This window comes from Jaculus jaculus, chromosome 10, assembly GCF_020740685.1.
Source record: "Jaculus jaculus isolate mJacJac1 chromosome 10, mJacJac1.mat.Y.cur, whole genome shotgun sequence".
Lineage (NCBI taxonomy): Eukaryota > Metazoa > Chordata > Mammalia > Rodentia > Dipodidae > Jaculus > Jaculus jaculus.
In genome coordinates this window covers 9164229-9186940 of record NC_059111.1, presented here as the reverse complement: position 1 = coordinate 9186940, position 22712 = coordinate 9164229, and the positions used below count along the sequence as shown (strand labels likewise).

At 41.2% G+C, this 22712-nt stretch overlaps 1 protein-coding gene across 4 annotated transcripts in view; it reads left to right on the top strand.

Moving 5' to 3' along the window:
* The window catches only part of Vps13c (vacuolar protein sorting 13 homolog C), a 163087-nt gene that overhangs the window by 130467 nt on the left and 9908 nt on the right, over window positions 1-22712 (top strand). For 2 of the 4 annotated variants that reach the window (XM_004662516.2, XM_004662515.2), the window contains 15 exons: window positions 2767-2908; window positions 4160-4300; window positions 5750-5831; window positions 5936-6005; window positions 7024-7135; window positions 7233-7346; window positions 9108-9247; window positions 11580-11661; window positions 12463-12576; window positions 13427-13502; window positions 14203-14366; window positions 14617-14662; window positions 16627-16750; window positions 17188-17302; window positions 18161-22130. In XM_004662516.2, the coding sequence (XP_004662573.2) occupies window positions 2767-2908; window positions 4160-4300; window positions 5750-5831; window positions 5936-6005; window positions 7024-7135; window positions 7233-7346; window positions 9108-9247; window positions 11580-11661; window positions 12463-12576; window positions 13427-13502; window positions 14203-14366; window positions 14617-14662; window positions 16627-16750; window positions 17188-17302; window positions 18161-18184 (1546 nt within the window). In that variant the 3' untranslated portion in view covers window positions 18185-22130. Of the gene's footprint in view, window positions 1-2766; window positions 2909-4159; window positions 4301-5749; window positions 5832-5935; window positions 6006-7023; window positions 7136-7232; window positions 7347-9107; window positions 9248-11579; window positions 11662-12462; window positions 12577-13426; window positions 13503-14202; window positions 14367-14616; window positions 14663-16626; window positions 16751-17187; window positions 17303-18160; window positions 22131-22712 lie in introns of those variants that run through there. The other 2 variants (XM_004662514.2, XM_004662513.2) reach the window with 1 other exon arrangement.

Sequence of the window (22712 nt, the reverse complement as noted above, 5' to 3'; positions counted from 1 at the left end):
TGGCTCATTTCACTTAACATTATGATCTCCAGTTTCATCCGTTCTTGTAAGTGACATAATTTTACTCTTTTTTCTTTGTTTTGTTTTGGTTTTATTTTTTTGGAGGTAGGGTCTCACCCTAGCCCAAACTGATTTGGAACTCACTCTGTAGTCCCAGGCTGTCATTGATCTCACAGCAATCCTCCTACCTCGGCTAGGATTAAAAGTGTGTGCCACCACCACCCTGCTCATGATTTCACTCTTCAGTTTCGCAGCATTTTTATGACCTTCATGCAGATGTCACAGCTCGAACTGTCCAACTGAGACATTTCTACACAGCCTATCCCAGAGAATAACTCAGTGGAGTTTTATAAATGTCTCCCAGCAGTGGATAAGATAACTACAAAATAATTTCCTTTAGATAATTCTGTATTGCATAGATTGATGTCAGCATTTGGCAGCACTGTCTGCATGAAGTGACATTTTTTAAAAAACTTTTTGTTCATATTTTATTTATTTATTTGAGAGCGACAGACAGAGTGAGAAAGGCAAATAGAGAGAATGGTCCTCCAGCCACTGCAAACGAACTCCAGACGCTTGTGCATCTGGCTAAAGTGGGTCCTGGGGAATCGAGCCTCAAACCAGGGTCCTTAGGCTTCACAGGCAAGCACTTAACCACTAAGCCATCTCTCCAGCCCTGAAGTGACATTTTGAAGATGTGTAACACAGTTTGTATCAGTAGATGGGTATGGCAGTAGGTGTGGAATATTCGGAACACTAGCTAGGTCCTGTCATCTCCACAAGTATGTTTTTCATACTAGTAGATTAATGTTTTTTAAATTGTACATAGGTTTTATATTTTCATTTTATCAGTTAAATTTTTTTAATTTCATTTATTTACTTGAGAGATGAAAGAGGCAGATAGAGAGAATGGGTACACCAGAGCCTCTAGCTACTGCAAACAAATTACAGACGCATGTGCCACTTTTTGTATCTGGCTTTACGTGGGTACTGGAGAATTGAACCTGCGTCCTGTGGCTTTGCCAACAAGCACCTTAACCGCTAAGCCATCTCTCCAGCCTTGATTGGTTAAAATTTTTATTCACGTTGTTTTCTCTCTTGCTGTCTTAAGTACCTATATAATAGCCCTATTTTGTCTCAGCCCACAAAACCTAAACTTCTGGTGGCCCTTTAGTAAAAATTAAACTCTTGAGTAAGAATGTATGATACAAATGTATTTCATCCTTAACCCCACTTACATTTTTGGGGTGTGTGTGTGTGTGTGGGTGTGTGGGTGCGGTTATCCCCGGGCACATGTGTGGTGGTCAGAGAAGGGTGTCAGGTGTCCTCTGCTATTGTTCTTCCACCTTATTTCTCTGGGACAGATTCACTGAGCCTGGAGTTTGCCATTAGACTGGCTGGTCAGTGAGCTCCAGCGACCCTCCTCTCTCTTCCCCCGCAATGCTGGGGTTACAGGAAGGGATGGCCATGTATGGCTAGGGGATTGAACTCGGGCCCCCATGCTTATGCAGCATGCGCTCCTACCTGCTGAGCCGTTTTCCCAGGCCCCTTTGCCCTATCAAAATTCTGTATGTTCATATGCACATGTATGCACACAAGTGTGCGTGTGGAGCCCAGAAGACAGGCTTGGGTGTCATGCTTCATGTACTGCCCCTATTTTTGAGGCAGGGTCTTTCACTGGACCACTAGACTGGCTGGCTAGGGAACCTCAGGGATCCACCTGTCTCTACCTTTCCAGTGCAATATTGAAAGTACACTTTACCATGCCCAGCTTTTTTTTTTTAATTAAAAATTTTTATTAACATTTTCCATGATTATAAAATATATCCCATGGTAATTCCCTCCCTCCCTCCCTACCCCCACACTTTCCCATTTGAAATTCCATTCTCCATCATATTACCTCCCCATTACAATCATTGTAATTACATATATACAATATCAACCTATTAAGTATCCTCCTCCCTTCCTTTCTCTACCCTTTATGTCTCCTTTTTACCTTACTGGACTCTGCTACTAAGTATTTTCATTCTCACGCAGAAGCCCAATCATCTGTAGCTAGGATCCACATAGGAGAGAGAACATGTGGTGCTTGGCTTTCTGGGCCTGGGTTACCTCACTTAGTATAATACTTTCCAGGTCCATCCATTTTTCTGCAAATTTCATAACTTCATTTTTCTTTACCGCTGAATAGAACTCCATTGTATAAATGTACCACATCTTCATTATCCATTCATCTGTTGAGGGACATCTAGGCTGGTTCCATTTCCCAGCTATTATAAATTGAGCAGCAATAAACATGGTTGAGCATGAACTTCTAAGGAAATGAGATGAGTCCTTTGGATATATGCCTAGGAGTGCTATAGCTGGGTCATATGGTAGATCAATATTTAGCTGTTTTAGGAACCTCCACACTGTTTTCCACAATGGCTGGACCAGATTGCATTCCCACCAGCAGTGTAGAAGGGTTCCTTTTTTCCACATCCCCGCCAACATTTATGATCATTTGTTTTCATGATGGTGCATGCCCAGCTTTTTTATGGGGATTGAACTAAGGTCCTTGTATTCATGAAGCAAGTGTTCACTGATTGAGCTGTCTCTCCAGCACCCAGTCTTCACATACCTTTCAAACAGATAAAAGTTTTTCTATTTTGAAAATCTTTTGTATCCAACATCGTCTCCACAGGAGATTGAAAGAGTTCATTCAGTAACTGTGCCACAGAATTAAGTGTGTATTTCTAATTCAGTTTCCTGTCTGAATTATTTTAGTTCTGGTATTATTTGGGAGATGAAACCAAAACAGAAGTGGAAGCCTTTTCATCAGAAGCAGATCCTCTTACTGGAACAGGCTTATCAGAAACACCAGGCATCACGAGACCGTGGCTGGATTAAGCTAGACAGCAATTTCGAGGTAAAGCAAAATTGTTGGGAGTTTTGTAGTTTTATGTTTTGCAGTGTTTTAGGTATATTTTGTTGGTTGTTGGGTAGTGGGAATAAGTGAAATTTCAATGTCCAATGTGCAGAAACTAACTTAAAAGTAAATTATTTATAAGAAGATTATTAGTATATTTTATTTAAAATACAGCGTTACTAAGTGGTATACTTGGAAACAGAATTTAAGCCTGATTCCCTTATTTTTACACTGTATTTTATTTGCTGATTAGCCTTATGGAACTTGCTTTCAGCAAGTTGTGGAGAAATTATAATTGTTTATTGAAGTAATTTCTTGTATTCCAAATAATGCCTTTATATTGGTTAATACGCCCTGGCATTTCATGATGAACTTTGCTCAGCCCATCAGTGTGGTTGAGTGGTTGTGGAATGTGCCTAGGTGTCCACTTAAAGGCACGCTCAGCACAGGCTCATGCAGCTGAGCTCTCAGCTCATCACTGCTGGTGGAATGCGCCTAGGGGTCCGCTACAGGCATGCTCACCACTCACCACAGGCTCATGCAAGCTGAACTTTTAGAGGCTCCAGCAGCTTTAATGCAATAGTAGCATGCTGTACCTCTGTCATGCACTTGAGCCATTCTCGGCCTGTGTCCAAGGGTTGCGCCTGTACTGGTCTCCAGTTAGTGTTCCTTACCTGCACCCATCTGCACTGGCTGGGCTTAAGACAGTCCTATACCATTAGCATCATATATAAACAAGGCATCAAAGCCTTAATTATAAAACCAAGCTTGCTTAAGAATTATCTGGAAGCGACTGCTACTGTGAAGGTTTTTACATAAAGCATTTGAGGTACAGTTTGTAAAATGGGAAGCTTCCAGAATTCCTGTTTTCCAGGAACTGTTAAGCAGTGCGTCTGCTTTATAGATCTGTTGTAGATAATCTTAAAATTGTTCTTCTAGTCAGGTGTGGTGGTTCATGTCTGTAATCCTAGCACTTGGGAGGCTGAGACAGGAGGATTGCCATGAGTTTTAGGCCATCCTCTATTACAGACCCTGTCTCCAAAGTAAAAAGGGAAAAAGAAAACAGAAAAAAGATAGCTCTTTATTAATCCATAATGATCATATTCTTTCAGTGTCCTGAGTAAACAGATATTTTAAGTGGGGTACTGCTGTGCAGTTGGAAGCTCATCACAAAAAACAAACAACAACAACAACAAATCCTAACCCTCTCACAGTTGTACTGTTTCTCATGTTTGGTCCCCCCACCCCCAGGTCAATTTTGATAAAGATCCAATGGAAATGCGCCTTCCCATTCGGTGCCCGGTTAGACGAGGTTTTCTGTCAGGCGTTCAGATTGAATTTAAGCAATCTCCTCACCAGAGAAGTCTAAGGGCCAGGCTGTGCTGGCTTCAGGTAAGAGTAGTACCCTTTTTTTTGTTGTTGTTTTTTCGAGGAAGGGTCTCACTCTGGTCCAGGCTGACCTGTAATTAACTCTGTAATCTCAGGGTGGCCTTGAACTCATGGCAATCCTCCTACCTCTGCCTCCCGAGTGGTGGGATTAAAGGCGTGCGCCACCACGCCCGGCTACAGTACTGTCCTTAATAGAGATTTTGACTACTTTGTGAAAATCAGAAATGAAATTTCCCCGCCCTCCTTCTTTCCCTCTTCCTTTCCACTTTCTTCTCTTCCTTTCTTTGGGTTTTTATAAGACTGTGAGTTATATTAGTTGGCGTCTTTGGGATACCAGGCATGAAGCTGGCATCTGGCTCAGGTGGTATGTGTGGAACATGCTTGGGGGTCTAGGTTCAATCCCCAACAGTCCAATTTTTTTTTTTAAAAAAAGGTCTCTCTTCTTTTTGTTTATATATCTTCACTTTCTCACATATATCTTATGGATTCATAAACCAGTTCCAAGGTCCTTGTCACTATTGAGATTACTGTTTGACCCATTAGCCTGCTAAGGGTGTTCTCTTACACTGAAATTGTTATTTTTAAATATTCCTTCCAATTTGCCTTGAGATTCCCAACTAAGATTGTCCATTGTCATTCTAATGTGGAAAACAGTAGGGCCTGGTTGAAGCTTTGTTTTGGGGTATTTGCCTCTGCCCCCATTCCTTCCCCTCCTCCCTCTACATCAAGTATTATTTAGGCCGTTTTATTCTCTTCAGCTACCCTCTGATTTCATGCTCATGGTCTACTTACATTTTATATAAACCACGGATCCCACATCTCTCAGGAAATATAAGTCTGTGCATTGCACTTGACGCGCTGCCTCTGTCGGTGCGGTTATGAGGGAACCGTTTGTGCTTGCGACGAAGCATGGTCATCTGGCCTGGAAAGCCCCTGCATGTCTCGTGTGCAGCTTCAGGGGCATCGTCTCCATAGAAACTACGTCTTTATGAAAGTAGTACTTTTTTCCCCAAGTGAATATAATCTCATTTTATTGTCTTTGTAGCAAAATTGGCTTAAAACTGGATCACTTGGCCCTTTCTCTTTTTATCTCTCCCGTGTCAGAGTGCTTGCCTCTCTCGGTAGCCAGCACTCTCTTGGATCTACTGTTGGACTCAACACACTCCAGCCTCAGCACAGTCTCCTTGTCATTTTAGCTTTTTTCTAGAATGTAGACTTTTCTGCCCACATTGCCATTCTGCTTCCTGTCATAACGCTGCTTTTCCTGAGCATAGAGTCCTTTCCCCTCTTGTTCTGGGTTACTTTGGGGGGCTGGTGCTCACTGCACTTCTTGCAGAAAGTCCGGCAGGTTTTACAGACGTTCACCATGTTGGCAAGAGTGCTATCAGCACAGAGGCCAAAAGCTGAAGTCAGGCTTGTTTCAAACCCATTGCATTTTTTTTTTTCCTCCAGGTAGATAATCAGTTACCAGGCACAATGTTCCCTGTCGTCTTTCATCCTGTGGCCCCTCCAAAATCTGTTGCTTTGGATTCAGGTAAAAAATAAAAGAAATGTAGATATACCTTATTTGGACATGTTTGGAGGTATTTGTTTGACTTGGTATAAGGCTTGACTTCTTAACTTTATTCTTTTCTTCAGAGCCCAAACCTTTCATTGATATAAGTGTGATCACGAGATTTAATGAATACAGTAAAATCTTACAGTTCAAGTAAGTAAAGATTCCCACTCTTTATACAAAGGAAAGTAAAATTTTGAAAATATATTTTATTTTTAAAAATATTTATTTATTTATTTAGAGAGAGAAAGATAGAGAGAATGAATGAATGAGTGTATTAGGGCCTCTAGCTACAGCAAATGAACTCCAGACACATGTGCCACCTTGTGCATCTGGCTTACATGGGTCCTGGGGAATCGAACCTGGGTCCTTAGGTTTTGCAGGAAAGCGCTTTAACCACTAAGCCATCTCTCCAGCCCTATTTACTTTTTTTAAATTTTTATTTGAGAGCGACAGAAACACACACACAAAGAGAGAGAGAGAGAGAGAGAGAGAGAGAGAGAGAGAGAGTGTGCCAGGGCTTCCAGCCACTGCAAACGAACTCCAGACGCGTGTGCCCCCTTGTGCATCTGGCTAACGTGGGTCCTGGGGAATCGAGCCTTGAACCTGGGTCCTTAAGCTTCATAGGCAAGCGCTTAACCGCTAAGCCATCTCTCCAGCCCCCCATTTTAGTTTTTTGAAAGTGACCTGTATACAAATTATTTTCCCAATGAGCATATTGATCTATTAATGTTTATAGTTATTTTAAGAATAGTCTGTACATGTTTTGAACTATAGAATTCCTTCACCCTTCACTTAATTCCAGTTAGAACATAAAATGGTGAAATACAGATGAATCCTGTATTTATGAGCTGTGTTCTTTAGAATTTAGCAATTGCTGTGAACTTTAGAACGCAGATGACACACGACAGACACATCGCGTCACGCGTGGCCTGTGCCATGCCACGGTCACGGGGGCGTGGGGACTTGAAGTGCTGACACAGAAGCGCTTCCTCAGGTGAAGCTGCCACCACAGGGAAAGCGCTTCCGACCAAGCAGGCTGTGGTCTTGTAATGTGACCTTAAGACACGAAGAAGTAACCTGCCGTGGCTTCTGAATAAAACTAAAGTCTTAACATCAAAAATTACCAGTTTCGATGGAAACTCTTTTTCCATGTTACTTTTTTCCATAGGTACTTTATGGTTCTCATTCAGGAAATGGCCTTTAAAGTTGATCAGGGGTTTCTTGGAGCTATTTTGGCACTGTTTACCCCAACAACTGACCCTGAAGCTGAAAAAAAGCGGGTAATAAAAATAAAAAAATTAAATCAGCCATTTTGAGCTAATGGTTGTAGCAGAGAAAAAAAATTAATGCTTTATTTATGTGGGGTTCTTTTTTCAGGTGAAGTTAATCCAACAAGATATTGATGCTCTCAACACAGAATTAATGGAGACGTCCATGACTGACATGTCCACGCTTAGTTTCTTCGAACATTTTCATATTTCTCCTGTTAAGGTTTGTTATGATGATTATTTAAAAAATTAGTGTGACCATTGCATGGAATGTTTGGTGGGAATTTTGTTTGATTAATGGCAATAATTAAGGTAGCTCTCTGAAACATGCCAGCCATAATTCCCACAGAGAATGGACGCATCAGAGTACGCTCTGTAGTCTTAAATTAACAACCCTTTCACTCCAGGAGGAAGCTGACAAAGGGATTTCTTAATTAAGCATCGACGTGCTTGCTGGTGTCACTCTAACATCTCTGCCCTCTGAATGTTGCGAAACAGCCTCGCCAGAGTCTGAAAACGCTGAAGTCAGGGCTACCCAGTGCATGGGCTTCTCCCCTCCTCTCCCCACATTTGATAGTAACTAAGGGAGTGGGAAATTGGGTCTTTTTCACTTCCCTGATTTTGTACTTTATGTACCCATTCCCTTTTCCCTCTCTGGTGGTTCTTTTTAGCTTTCAACAGGGGAAGGTGACTGCCTAGGAATTTTACTAATGTCGTCAACCAAGATGCTCTAAACTTGTGTAATAGTGGGCGATTTATAATTCAGTACTATTTAGAATATTGATGATCCTTTACCTTCTTAGGAACTGTTTACAACATGGTAGTTTCATTTACATTTAGCAATCTACTCAGCTAAAGAAGACGACTTATAAAATAGAATTACTATTTTTAAATTTATATATTTGGTGATATCTTATTTCTATAGTATCAAGTTTAAAATTGATACTGCTTTATATGGTAAATTATATACATTTTCCTTCTAGTTGTGAGAATGAGTTTCTTACAGAATTAAACATTTCCTTCAACTAAGATTTACTGAAAGTCTACTTCAGCCTTGGCATAGAGGCCTAAGATGATTTCATGGTGTTTATAGACCCGTGGTGATTAGATACTGGTGATTTGCCCCTTCTTGGTCTTGGGCACTGTGTAGATTTTGTACCCAGAAGTTGAGCACTGCCCATTATGAACCGGTTCTTTCCTTAGCCCCCTAGGGAAGCAGGAACGCTATCCCCCTGAGCTTGTTTCCTCATCCCAGCATCCCAACCATACATGAGTACAAGTCCACTTTAGAGAAGAGTGAGAATCAGGTTTCTTTGCCCTTGCCCCATGTCCACTCTACCTGAGCTCTGTGTTAGTTAGGAAACGTGCCTTGGAAATACAGAATGAGACAAGAGAGTGGCGTGCCCTGTGTACACATGTTGAATTACCTTCTGCTGACATCTCCATTCATCATTGCACCAATGTTCATCCTGCACAAAACAAACCACGACTCAGTCTCATGGTTGAGCTTTGGATGGGAAGGTCTGTGGAAGCTGGAGCCCTTCAGAAGTTTCCTGGACAGTGCTCTGATTGCTGCCACAATTGTCATGTTGTCATTTGATAGCTATTGGTGTAGTTATAGCATAATTGTGTCCATAGGTGATGGAATAAAAATAAGCACTTCTCTATTATTTTGCTTGGTAGACTACTTGTGTGCCAGTTGGTATATTTTTCCTTTTAAATGGTTATTCCATGTTTGTAAAAGGTATTAGTCTCCTCCATATGAACACAGTGGCATTTATATACTTAGAATGAAAATAGAACCCCATTTTTGGATCAGACTGATCTATATTTTATCATAAAACAATGAGCAAGTGGGTTGTTCTGTGTAATGTTATACTAGGGCACTAATGAAAGGGTGCATTGGTTGTCTTAGAAGATCTGGTCTATGTGTTTGTAAGTTCTTATTTGAGCTTTCATTTATTGAATGTTATTTTTTTTTCAGTTGCATTTGAGTCTGTCTTTGGGTTCTGGCGGTGATGAATCAGACAAAGAGAAACAGGAAATGGTTGCAATTCATTCTGTCAACCTGTTGTTGAAGAGCATAGGTGCTACTCTGACCGACGTGGATGACCTCATATTCAAGTAAGACTTCTGCTAGAGCATGCTGGGACGCTTTTTAAGAATAGTCTGTGCATGTTTTGAACTATAGAATTCCTTCACCCTTCACTTTGTAATTCCAGTTAGAACGCCCGTGCTGATGTGTCTTCTCTCGGTTTGCTCCCGATAAGCTTAGGAAACAGATAACTCCTCCTGCTCGCATGGTCCAGCCTGTCCTGGCTGCCCTCACGGAGTATGCCTACTTTGCTCTTGACAGTGAGGAGAGTCCTGTTTTCTTTGGTCATTTATGTGAATACAGAACAAGCACTAAGTATTTTAATGTGGTAGATTATGACTTGGTCATGTTTACTAGTGAGTTATATTTAGAAATAGGTAGGGGTTTACATGTAGTCATATATCAAGATATAAAAATGAGAATTCCTTCAGTATTTACCATGAGATATTTAAGTGTGCCAGACATATACACTTTATTAACTATTAGTTGAATTGTATGTTCAGCAAAAAAAGCTATTAGAGTATGTGGTTGAGCTTTGGATGGGAAGGTCTGTGGAAGCTGGAGCCCTTTAGAAGTTTCCTGGACAGTGCTCTGATTGCTGCCACAGTGGTCATGTTGTCATTTGATAGCTATTGGTATAGTTATAGCATAATTGGGTCCATAGGTGATTGGATAAAAATGAGCACTTCCCCATTATTTTGCTTGGTAAACTACTTGTGTGTCAGTTGACATATTTTTCTTTTAAATGTGAATGCTCAGCAGCAAAAACATCTTTTAAGATTATTTTCATTTCACATGTATACTACTAATTTAAGGAGGAAATGGGGACTAAAATATAAATTCAAATTGAGAGACTTAAAGAAAAGAAGTTATTATCAGATCTCTGAATAGAGTCTTACTGAGTTGAAAAGCAATGTGAAAAGCCCTGGTGGGAAATACAGGATAGATGTGGCTGCATAAAATTAAAACTCTCGGGCTGAGTTTGTAGCTCAGGGGAAGGGCACTTGGCAGGTGTATGGGGTTCTGGGTTTGATCCCAGCACTGGAAACAGGACAAAACCAACACAGAACCTAATGCACCTCATAGCATATTTAGTGGGACCAACTAAAAACAAAATCAGAGGAAATTAGTAATAAACATGATAGGGAAATCGACATTAACCATCAATAATCAGAAAAGCCTGAAGATTCCAGTGGCAATATCTCAGATAACTGAAAAAAAAGGAAAACTAAAAAATGGCTGGTACATATTAAAATGCTCAGCTTTATTATTTATCAGGGAATATATATAAATCAAAGCAAGTATTTTAAATTATTAATAGTCCTCCTATAGAGAGTGATTTTTTATAAGTATGAGTATAAGAAATGAGCACTTCTTAATTTTTTTTTATTTGTTTTTATTTGTTTATTTGAGAGCAACAGAGAGAGAAAGGCAGACAGAGAGAGAATGGGGCACCAGGGCCTCCAGCCACTGCAAACGAACTCCAGATGCGTTCACCCCCTTGTGCATCTGGCTAATGTGGGTCCTGGGGAATCAAGCCTCGAACCAGGGTCCTTAGGCTTCACAGGCAAGCGCTTAACTGTTAAGCCATCTCTCCAGCCCATGAGCACTTTTTAAAATATGGCTGGTGTGAATGGAAAGCTGTATACTTACATCAAACCCAAGTGTTTTTGTTGCCTTTCATTTGGTAATCCTTTGTGTGTGTGTGTGTGGGGGGGTGGAATTCAGTCCAAAAACCAACCTTGCCATGCAACCAAGAAGCTACATTTAATGTTCATGATAGCACCAATTATTATAGCAAGCAGTGGACATGCTTGCAACAAAGACTTGTTCTCTGTGACTCTCCCACGTGATGGAATGTCACACACCTATTCAAATGGCTTCATGGAAGTTTGAGTAAAAAGATAAAATACTTAATCCATAATGTTGAATTTAAAAGTTGGATACAAAATGTTTTAAGTATTTCATAGTTGCATAGAGAAGAAAAGAACAAATTTAAAGATGGAAACAAAAAGAAAAAAAAAACCTTAAATGTCTTACTGTGTCGTGGGAGTGTGGTTGGCTTTTGTGCGTGTGCCTGGTGCTAGGGCCACAGCCAGGGCCTCGTCTGTGCTGGGCAAGTGTTTTACACTTGGCCATACTCTCTAGTCCTGTGGCTCATGTTTTACAGCTGTTTTACTCTTTATGTATCTCTGAAAATCCTACGTGAGAACACTATTTTCAAAGCAAATATATGTAGCAGATACAGAGTTAATTGTTGGGAAAGTAACTGTTAGAAGTAGCTAGTACTGAAATTTTAAGTTTCTGTTGATTCAGAATATAATCTTAGTATCTTAAATCTTTTCTTTGTTTTCCTCCCAGGCTTGCTTATTATGAAATTCGCTATCAGTTTTACAGGCGCGATCAGCTCATGTGGAGTGTTGTTAGGCATTACAGCGAACAGGTAATTCCTATCACAGTATATTCCTATCTGGAATATATTTTATAAAGTATCACAACAAAGCAGAGGTGGTGTCTTGCATGGGAAAGTTTAAGTAAATCACTTCATTTTGTAATCTCATTGTGCAGTCGATTTCTTTTGTTGTTGTTTGCTTTCTGAAGACAAGCCTCAGATCGGCCAAGCTATCCTCAGACTTGCTTGATAGCCAAGACCGTGTGAATTCCGGATCCTTCCCCCACCTTCCAAGTGCTGGGGTATAGGCTAGTGCCAGCAGGCCCCGTGTTTCTTAGTGGTTTTCACCAGTGATTAATTTCTGTTTCTATAGTTTACCATCTTTTATATACTTTTTAAGCATTTTAAAGTACATACTTTTAAATACTGTATGTCCAAATAGGGACAAATCCCTCCCCTTTTTTTGGTCAGAGTTACTAATTACTCCCTGTCTAATTTATTAGTGATGATAGGGTAATAATATAAACACCTAAGTTTTGAATCATATATTTATTTAGTATGCGTAGTCTTCCATGCAAGGTTGATGGGACCTTGTGTTTTATAGATGAGAAGGCCAAGGCTATGACCTGTGATGTGTTCGAGGTCACTCTTCTGCTAAATGCCAGAACGTTCCACAGACTTAGTGCCACCTTGATTTGGAAGGTCCTGGCGCACAGGTCATAGAGGGCTTGTTTGCTGGTCGCCTCTCACACTCTTACAAACCCACATCATTTATCCCATTGCCTCGTGATGTTGTTTCTTTCAGCAGTTTTGTAAAAGACTTAATTTACTTTTTTTTTTTTTCTTTTTCAGTTCTTGAAACAGATGTATGTCCTTGTATTGGGCTTAGATGTGCTTGGCAACCCATTTGGATTAGTCAGAGGCCTGTCTGAGGGAGTTGAAGCACTGTTCTATGAGCCCTTCCAGGTACTAGCTTCGTTCTTGACTCAAGACAGATATGTAAAGCAAGTGTCTTACTTTTAGTGACTGTTGCAGTCAGTTTTGCATTCCTGGTAGAAATCACCCAATCAAGAGCAGCTTGTGAGAAAAAAGAGATTTATTTTGGCTTATAGGATCGAGGGGAAGCTCCACGATGGCAGGGGAAAACGACAACATGAGCAGAGGGTGGACATCACCCTCTGGCCTACATAAGGTGGACCATAGCAACAGGAGAGTGTGCCAAACACTGGCAAGGGGAAACTGGCTATAACACACATAAGCCTGCCCCCAACAATACACTCCCTCCAGGAGGCATTAATTCCCAAATCTCCATCAGCTGGGAATCTAGCATTCAGAACACCTAAGTTTATGGGGGACACCTGAATCAAACCACCACAGTGACAAATAATAATTTTTATTTTAGGTTTATATAGGAGGTGAATAATATGTAGATAATAACTAATTTCTGTATTTTTATTTAAAAACACTTGAGATGACACTGAAAATTGTTTTACTATCAGATGAGGACTTCTAGTGCTTGTGTGGACAATAAAGTATGTGAGTGTTCTCCAGGATTTAATGTGGCTTCGAGAGTATTTGGGGTGCCAGGGAGATTAAAGACTGTCAGAGCTCTTCTTCTGCTGGGGAAGGAGTCATGAGTCGTCAGCAGTGACTGAGCTGCCTGCTGGAGCTGTTATCCAACTCCCACTTCTGTTTCTTCCTTCCTAGCCTATAGATTTGTGTGCATTCTTCGTCCTCATGGGCATTCTGAAACATTATATTAAAAGCCTTAAATCTATTAGGATTTACGTGATAACCTTTGTTGTTTTGGCATTAGGGTGCTGTTCAGGGCCCTGAGGAATTTGCTGAAGGACTGGTGATTGGAGTGAGAAGTCTCTTTGGACACACAGTAGGTGTGTATCCCTTACATACACGGATAGAAGGATTGTGTATGAAAACAAGTGATGATATACCATAGAAGTTTACTTTCCTAATAATTTTCTATTTGTTTGTTACTTGAGAGAGGGGGAGAAAAAGTGGGGGTGCCTCGAGCCATTGCAAACAAGCTTCAGACACGTATGCCACTATGCGCATCTAGCTAGTGTGGGTACTGGGGAATGGAACCTGGGTCCTTAGACTTTGCTGGCAAGTGCCTTAACCACTAAGTCACTTCTCCACCCCCCTAATATTCTATTTATTATTTGACAGAGAAAGAGGGAGAGAGACAGACACAGAATGGGTATGCCAGGGCCTCCAGCCACTTGCAGATGAACTCCAGATGCATGTGCCCCCTTGTGCATCTGGCTAACGTGGGTCCTGGGGAATGGAACCTGGGTCCTTTGACTTTGCAGGCAAACGCCTTCACTGCTAAGCCATCCCTCTAGTCCCCCTAATATTCTTTTTGAAAACACATTGCCTCCTGGTTTTTAGCATGTCTTTGTATAGTTAATGAATGTTCTTGAAGTAGTTCTTTGACTCTTCTTGATAGATGCCAAAATGTACATTTCTGCATTCTTGTGCATGCAGAGGAATTTTAAGTACTGGTTGGCATGTCTGCATGCTGAGTGTATGTGTGATAGGCTTCCTGAAGGACCCATGTGCCTGACTTTGCAGGTGGCGCAGCAGGCGTTGTGTCTCGAATCACTGGCTCTGTTGGGAAAGGTCTGGCAGCCATTACGATGGACAAGGAGTACCAGCAGAAGAGAAGAGAAGAGATGGGTCGGCAGCCCAAAGACTTTGGAGACAGTCTGGCCCGAGGAGGAAAGGGCTTCTTAAGAGTACGTCTCCTGCTGAGCGCAGCTGTTTTACATGGAGCTGAGAGTGGATTGTCACCTTTGTCACCTGCTTTTCTGCCCTGTCTCCCACCAATCCTTTATGGTTTAGTATTTATAAAATTATTGCAAGTGGGTCATGCTGTCAATAAGTCTTCTAAAACATCTCTAGTGTGCTTGTGGATACACCTAGTGGTTGGTTTGATACTACGCTTCTTGTGTCCATCGCAGACTTCATGGGTGCTTTCTCTTTCAGGGAGTTGTTGGCGGGGTGACGGGAATCATAACGAAGCCTATGGAAGGTAGGTTGGGGACGCTGCTCTCCTCGCAGAGTGCATGGTCCAGCATTTGGTTGCGGGGTTGCCAGCGCTGTCACATGTGCAGTCCTGTGTGCTTCCTTCGGAAGGCAGACAGGGATGCTATTGTCATCAAGGCCATCAGAAAACTGGCTGCAGTAGCAGTTGACTTGGGTTATTGCATTTTCTAATCACATGAAAAGGCATATGCTTCTCAGTGCAGTCCCTATCAAAACCCAGCTGACTTCTTTGCAGAAACTGACCAGCTGAATCTAAGATTTACATGCAATTTCAAGAGACCTAAAACACCAGAAGCAACCTCCAAAGGCAAGACAGTGCTGGAGGACTTAAATTTCCCAACCCTTTAAAACGTATTACAGCGTAAAGCTAGAGAAGTCTTTAAGACACACGCTGGCATGAAGGCAGACATGCAGATCAGTGGGGCACCACCGGGAATCCCGTAGTAACCCTTCCTTGCCAGCACGGTAGTGGGTCTTTGCAAAGGATGTCAAGGTAAGTCCAGAGGCAAAGAATCGTCTTTCAACAGATGGTTCTGAGCCTCCGGGAAAGCTGCATGTGCGGGATGACATTGAACCCCCACCTTCCCTATCTATAACAATTAGCTCAAAATGGATTACATACCTACACGTAGGAGCAAAACTGTAGAGCACAGAAGGAAGTAAGTGCAGCCACATGGACGAGAGGGTGCTGGCTGTGCCCCGCAAGGTTAAACAGGCAGCTCCCATGTGGCTCGGCAATTCTGTGGGCAGGTAGATTGTCTAAAACATTGAAAACCGGTATTCGTGCACCTCATGTGAGTGTTCATAGCCTTGTCATTCACTGTAGCAATGGGAACTTCTAACTGCCTGGGACCTGCTGCACGAGCAGTAAGCTGTGAGCATTCCTGCACGGGGTGTTACGTAGTCATCAGGCAGAGACAGGCGAGTCGCACCACACGTCACAGATGGAAGAACTTTGACAACATGGCACTAACTTAAAAAGCTCCAGTCCCCTGACCTGAAGAAATGGCTCAGCAGTTAAGGTGCTTGCCTGTAAAGCCTAAAGATCTGAGTTCACTTCCCCAGTGCCTGTGAAAAGCCAGCACACAAAGTGGCACGTGCATCTGGAGTTTGTTTGCAGCAGCTAGAGGCCCAGGCATGCCCATTCTTTTTCTTTCTTTGCTGGGCATGGTGGCACACACCTTTAATCCGAGCATGCAGGAGACTGAGGTGGGAGGATCACTGTGAACTTGAGGCCAGCCTGAGACTTCATAGTGAATTCAGGTCAGACTGGGCTAGAGTGAGACCCTACCTTGAAAAAACAAACAAAAGCCCAAAGGTCCATCCTAATGGACCTCTCACTGACTGGCTCTATGTGCATAAAAGGTCCACAGCAGACAAGACCGTGGAAGCCTTTCTAGGTGATTGTCTGAAAGGGAACAGAAAGGAGGGTAGGTGAACTGGGTAGGGTCAGGTGAGCAGATGATTAATGATGGACACAAGATGTCTTTCATAGATCATGTGTGTTTTCTAAAATTGATTATGATGCTATTTGTATGACTCTGAATATACTAAAAATTACATTTGTTATAAACAAAATGGGTAAATTTTATGATCTGTCAACAGTTTTTCAGTAAACTTAACTTATTTTTAAAGACCTCAATGGTTGTGATAAGATAGTGCGTTTTCTGGTCAGTTCTTAGACTTTTAGGCCCAAGTACCTATGAAACCCTAGACCAGTGTTTCTCAGACCTGGATTACCTGGAGTGCCTACGAAAACACAGGCTGCGGCCTCATACCCATAGCTTCTGATTCAGTAGATGGGGTGAGGCCCTGGAGTTTGCATTTAACACACTGAGAACCATGATGTTACAATTGAATTTAAGATAAAAATTCACCTCCTTAAGACAGCAAGCACTTGGGCTTGTGTTGAGTTCAGACTCACTTACCATTGTCTTCGGTTTTCTAAAGGTGCCAGAAAGGAGGGAGCTGCTGGCTTCTTTAAAGGCATTGGAATGGGGCTTGTGGGTGCGGTGGCTCGTCCGACAGGCGGGATCATAGACATGGCCAGTAGCACCTTCCACGGCATTCAGAGGTAGGTGCCCGTGTGCTGGGGGAGAGGAGGCAGGCTGTTGTTCGGAATACTGGGTTGGGGGGCGGCCTGGGTGCTTTGCTGTTCACGCTCGCGAGTCCCATGGGAAGCTGTGGACACTGTACAAAGTGGAACCACTAGAAATGCCAACAAAAAGGCGCCTATGGCTCCTTTCCTTTCATTCCAGTAAACACTTGTCCCTACCCTGGGCACTGCTAGTCACCAAGGCAGAAAAGGCGGTGACCTAGATTCTTTTTTCTATGTGGCTTTTCTTAAAGAAAAGGGTGGAGGTTTGGAGTCAGACAGACTTTGTGCCTTACTTTGGACAAATTATTTGAAGCATCTAATTGCTATTAGATGTTATGAATTAATCAGCATACATGTTTGCTTGGTTTTGAAGATCCTCACATGTTTTCTTCCTCTTCTGCTGCCGTACTCAGGGTGGCAGAGTCAACTGAGGAAGTGTGTAGCCTCCGTCCGCCTCGCCTGATCCACGAAGACGGCATCATTCGCCCGTACGACAGGCAGGAATCCGAGGGCTATGACTTATTTGAGGTAAACACTGTTCTTCAAGGTCAGGAGGGAAGGTTGATTTCTAGGGCCAGGATTTCATGAGTGGTTCTTTTTATTTTTCCTTTTGGTGTACTGAGGTAGGGTTTCACTGTAGCACAGGCTGACCTGAAAGTCACGATGTAGTTTCAGGATGGCCTTGAACTCACCGTGATCCTCCTACCTCTGCCTCCCCAGTGTTGGGATGAAAGGCGTGCGCCACCACGGCCGGCTCGTGAGTGGTTCTTAAGGCTCGTGATTATGGCCTTCTTTGAAGGGTTGTGGGTGGTTTCTCTAAGAGAGTTAAGTCATGTGTTGGTTTTGTATTTTAGCAGAAGTGACATGCAAAACCAAAGTCACTGGGAGGTTTTCTTGCCCAGGAGTGAAGTCTTTTCTGTGCAGAGGAGGCGGAAATTGAAGTTGGGGCTCCTCTCTGCACCGGCCGGCTAGTTAGTGGGGCTCATTCTGGCGTCGGCCTTGTAGCTAATTCTGAGCCCTTCACTGCTCCTCTGCTTCCAGCCACATTAGTTTATTTTCACTATTTCTGAAATCTAGATTTATTCAGGTAAACAGAACCAGAGGAGAGGGAAAAAGACAATGTTCTGTTATAATCTTGCTAAACATTAAAGACTGCAATGCATATTTTTGTTTATCTTTATTATATTTAATGTGTACATATGAAAGTTGCTATTTCCCCTTGACTGGTTTTCCCCTAGTAGAAATTTATTAATATTTTTCTACCTTGACTTTATGATAAAGATGACTCAAAATTATTCTTAGCCTTTGGTTTTTATTGTATATAATTACATTTTACCATTTTTGCATGCTTCTAACTTTATTTTCTTTCTTTTTCTGCCTGCACAGCAAGAACTGGAAATACAAGAGTAAATGTTTCCTATACTGCTTGATTTCATCCTTAAAACTCAAACCAGCTGTGGTATTAACTGACTGTGTGTGATGTAGACTGAGAGTCAATTTTAATGAGCGTTTCTTTATAACTCTCACTCTCACCCGAATTTGTCATAGTAGTGTCTTGACCACAAGTAAAAATGGTAGTATCTGATAATTCCACACTTGGGGACACAGGGACGAATGATTCAGGGTGCAGGACATCAGTGCTTCTCCATTTTGTAGATGAAAGGATAGTAGACTCAGAGAAGATGCTTTTACTGTGATTTTGGAAATTTTAATTTTGTTACAGAATATTCATGTATATTTCAAGTAAAGTTAAAAAAGTCACTAATGTCCAATGTAGTGAATATCTTATGCTTGAGAATTTTGACAATAGAATTACATAGATTTCTACTCAACCTATCTCCTCCAAATTTACCCAAGTTAAGGGACTATTAATCTTGTGCATATGTTTGTATTACTGGTATATCAGGCCCTGTCTGTCCTTAGACCTGAGGTGAGAGCTGGCATATGATTTGGAGGAAAACTTATCCCACCCTCTATCCTTGGCCTTTCTTCGTTTCTTTTCTCTCTTCTGAAAGGGTCTCTGTAGTCCAGGTTGGCCTCAAACTCACTCTGTACCTGAGGATGGCCGACCTTGAGCTCGCAGTCGTCCCGCCTCCTCCTCTGAGGCACTGGGTCACAGGCGCGTCCTGCCGCCTGGCTCCGTGCTGCGGGGGTGAGATCCAGGGCTCCATGCGTGCGAGGCAAGCACTCCGCCATTTGAACTCCTGCGCTCAGAAATTCCCTTGTCTTTTCTTTCTTAACCTTGAGTGCAGTCGCTGGGTAGGCAGCCGTGATTTTATTGCTGTGCTGCATGCGTTTCAGGTCTGTAGCATCAGTGCTTCCCAGCGTCGAGCCCCCCTGTTGGCTGTGCTAGCTTCACAGTAGCTGCCTTTCCTTACTGTGAGTAGAGGCAGAGCCTGTGATCAGCCGAATTATTGATGTGGTAGTTGAAGGCACAACACCTTTTTTTGTTGTAAAACCAACTTTATGGTTTTTATCCTTTCGAATCATCTATAACGAGAACAAAAATAATTATCAATTACCATTTTGAATTTAGTACCCCCATAGTTAATTTTCACAATAAGTTGTATTTTAATTTCTTCTTAGAAAATGGAAATACTTAATTTGATGATTTAACAATATCTTAATTCACAGCTTTTACATTCTCCCTAAAATTGGAGCCAAAGCACTGACTTGATTTGCATTGTCTTGTATATTTAAAGACAGTGAATTCATTGGGATGGTCATGGCTGGTCTGTTGGGTTAATATTTTTAAAGTGTAGTTATCAAGCCAGACGTGATGGCACACGCCTTTAATCCCAGCACTAGGGAGGCAGAGGTAGGAGGAGTGCTGTGAGTTCGAGGGCATCCTGAGACCCCATAGTGAATTCCAGGTCAGCCTGAGCCAGAGTGAGACTCTACCTCACAAAACAAAACAAATAAAGAGTAGTTATCAAAATAATTGAGTGATTTGCATTTAAAACAAGCCTTTAAAAGAAAAGGCACACAAATACCAGACTGCACTGAACGGATATAAAGAAGTGGTTTCTGTCCTTGGGATGGGATGTAGCTCAGGCGGGGTATTGCCTAGAATCCACAAGGTCCTGGGTTCAAGCCCTATCCTGTTCCTCTCCCAGGTAATCAAAACAGAACAAGACTTCTGTGCTTATGGGACCAAGTATAGCAAAACCTATAAATAATAGCTAGGAAGCTTTTCTTGTACCTAGATTTTTGAGGATAGGCAAAACCGCCACAACTTGGACAGTTTTCTGTGAGAGTCAAGCACAACCATTCATCTTACAGTGCACTGCAACAGTGTCACTAATTGTCCTTCCAAAGATTCTTGGGTAAAAGTTGTAATTTTTAGTTTTCTTGGACACATCCTACATATAACTTGAGATTTTTTTTTCTAATTGTTTGCCTGTTGTTCTTAGCTCCTTGTGTTACTTTGTCTTGTGATTTCTCCTTTTTATAATTGTATGTCAGTAAACACAAAACTTGGAGAAACTTACTTTAGCTAGATGTAGTCATATTGTCTGCTTTGTTCGTTTTTATGAATATATCAGACAACCCTTTAAACTTTTAATATACTGTTATGATTGCTAGACAAGCAGAATGTACAAGTGTCGGGCACTGGTGAGGAATGTAGGTTGTGTCACCTCTTGCTCATCTTGCTCGCTCAGCCCGTTAGTTGGGTAAGAAGTACATATTGATGAGGCTCTTCTACATAGCTAAACATTTCTTTCCTAAAGAGACCAAATGTAACTAAATGTGTAAGTAGCTCCGAGTACCGGAGCGTCAATTGATAGCTCTCTGACTCATGTAATAGTGCTGCGCTCCAAATGCTGAATCTGGAGTTATTCGTCCCCATTTTTCCCCCTTACAAGTATTTCTCCACGTTCTCTACTCTTTCACTTTGAAAATTCCTGAATCATATGCTGTGTCTTCTTAGGAAATAATCTGTTTGTCCTCTTTGGATAATTACTGTTACACTGTACATATGTATATGCATGTATATTTATGTACATGTACCTAGTTTTATTTAATATTTATTTTGGTTCAGAGTCTTAAGATCATATTAGATATAAAATGATATCCTTGGCCTTTTCTGTTTAAACAGTTTTCCATGCATAGAAATGTTTCATTTGCTTTTTAACTCTTGCATTATCCCCTGTCGAAGTAACTTCCTTTGGTATATTTGACTATTCTCAATTTCTGACATTAGTTTCTGTTATTTTACTTTGGCAGTAGTAATTCTGTGATAAATATCACTCTACACTTTGCTTTTCTATAACTTGTGCTACTTCCTTACAATTGATTTGGAGAAAAAAGAAACAATGGGTAAAGGACTTTCGTAATGTATTGTTTCGTTCCTGAAGCTGAGTTTGGGAAGGGAGTATTACTAATGTGGTCCGCTTCTGCCATCAGTGACTGGATACCTTAACTCGAATTTCGGGGTGTAGTGGGTTTGTGGCTCTGAAGGGGCTTCAGAGTATGTCCTAGTGAGAAGTCATACCTGAGCAGCTGTTAGGGGCCAAAGCACATAGCCTAATTGCTGACAAAGTGCACACAGGGCAAAACTGCATCCAAGAAAAGAAGTAGGAAGTAGTCTGCTTGAAGCTCTAATGTAAACACTGTGATGCATTTAAACTTCAAGCTAATGATAACTGCACTAAATTATTCAGTGCATTATTATATTATTTTCCCCCTTTCTCTGAAGAATTGAGGCATTGATGGCAGACGATTTTAGCTGATTTACACAGGCGAGCTGTGAAACAGTTGACCATTGCTGTAAAAACTGTGATGTTCTCTGAGACATTCTAAAGAAGAGACCTCAGTTCTGAAGGGAGTTCTCTTCCATGATCATAGCTTTGTGTGGTTGTAAAGGATGACCACAGACCAACGTCTTCCAGAAATGTGGGTTCTGTCCCCAGTATTTAAGCCTTGAAATAATGGCATCAAGTCTACTTTCTACGCTTATGATTACACTGGTTATGTCATCCTTTAAAAAGACTGGTGGTGTGTTCTGAGTTATAAAATGCAGTGGTCTTATTCATCCAGCATGCCTGTCTGCATTTTATTTTTATATACTATTTGATCTTTAATCATGCATTATAGATATTAATAATTCTCTTCCATTGACATTTGTTATAAAAAAACTTGTTTTTAATATGTGTTTACTAATTCAAATCAATAGTTTTTAAGATACTTGAAAAAGAGAATATTTTACTGTGCTACACTTTATATTTGCATTATTTTGGCTTGTATTTGTCTTTAGAAATAAATCATGCCAGCTGTTTTGAAATGCTAGTTCTTTGTATTTGTATTAGTGACAGCTTCTTGTTTGTCAGAAATATAAGTTCATATATAAGTGCTATTTTTTCAACTTATGTTTATTCTATCTGACCAGATACTTAAAAACAGTCAACATCAGCTGGCTTGGAATTTTATCATGTGTGTAATACATGTAATACATGCTCTGTATAAATCAGTGGTTGGGTCTTTTGAGAGGGAGGGATCACAGACTCCTCAAGGAAATCTAAGGAAAAATATGAACTACCTTCTGAAAAAGCCATCAGAACCACTACTTCAAAATTTGTACCCTGTACTGGGCTGTTCATAGACCCATCCCGAAGTCCTTGTCCTGTGCCCTGTTTAAGAAGCCCTGATATGTTTATGTATCAATTTTATATTAACATATATTCACATGCTCCTTAATGTAGATATTTTTAAATTTTTAAGTCACTGCAGAACAAAATGTATTTATCAGAAGATCACTTGGTAAGCATTTAATACATGTTTTTATTTTAAGGCAACAGTGGCAGTTAATTTATAAACATAATGTATTCTTACTTACTTCGCATAACAATATGTAAATCTCCAGCTTTTTCTTTCTAACACATCTTTTCCTAATATGATTATAATTAGCTATTTTACAAATATTACTTGAGTTTATATA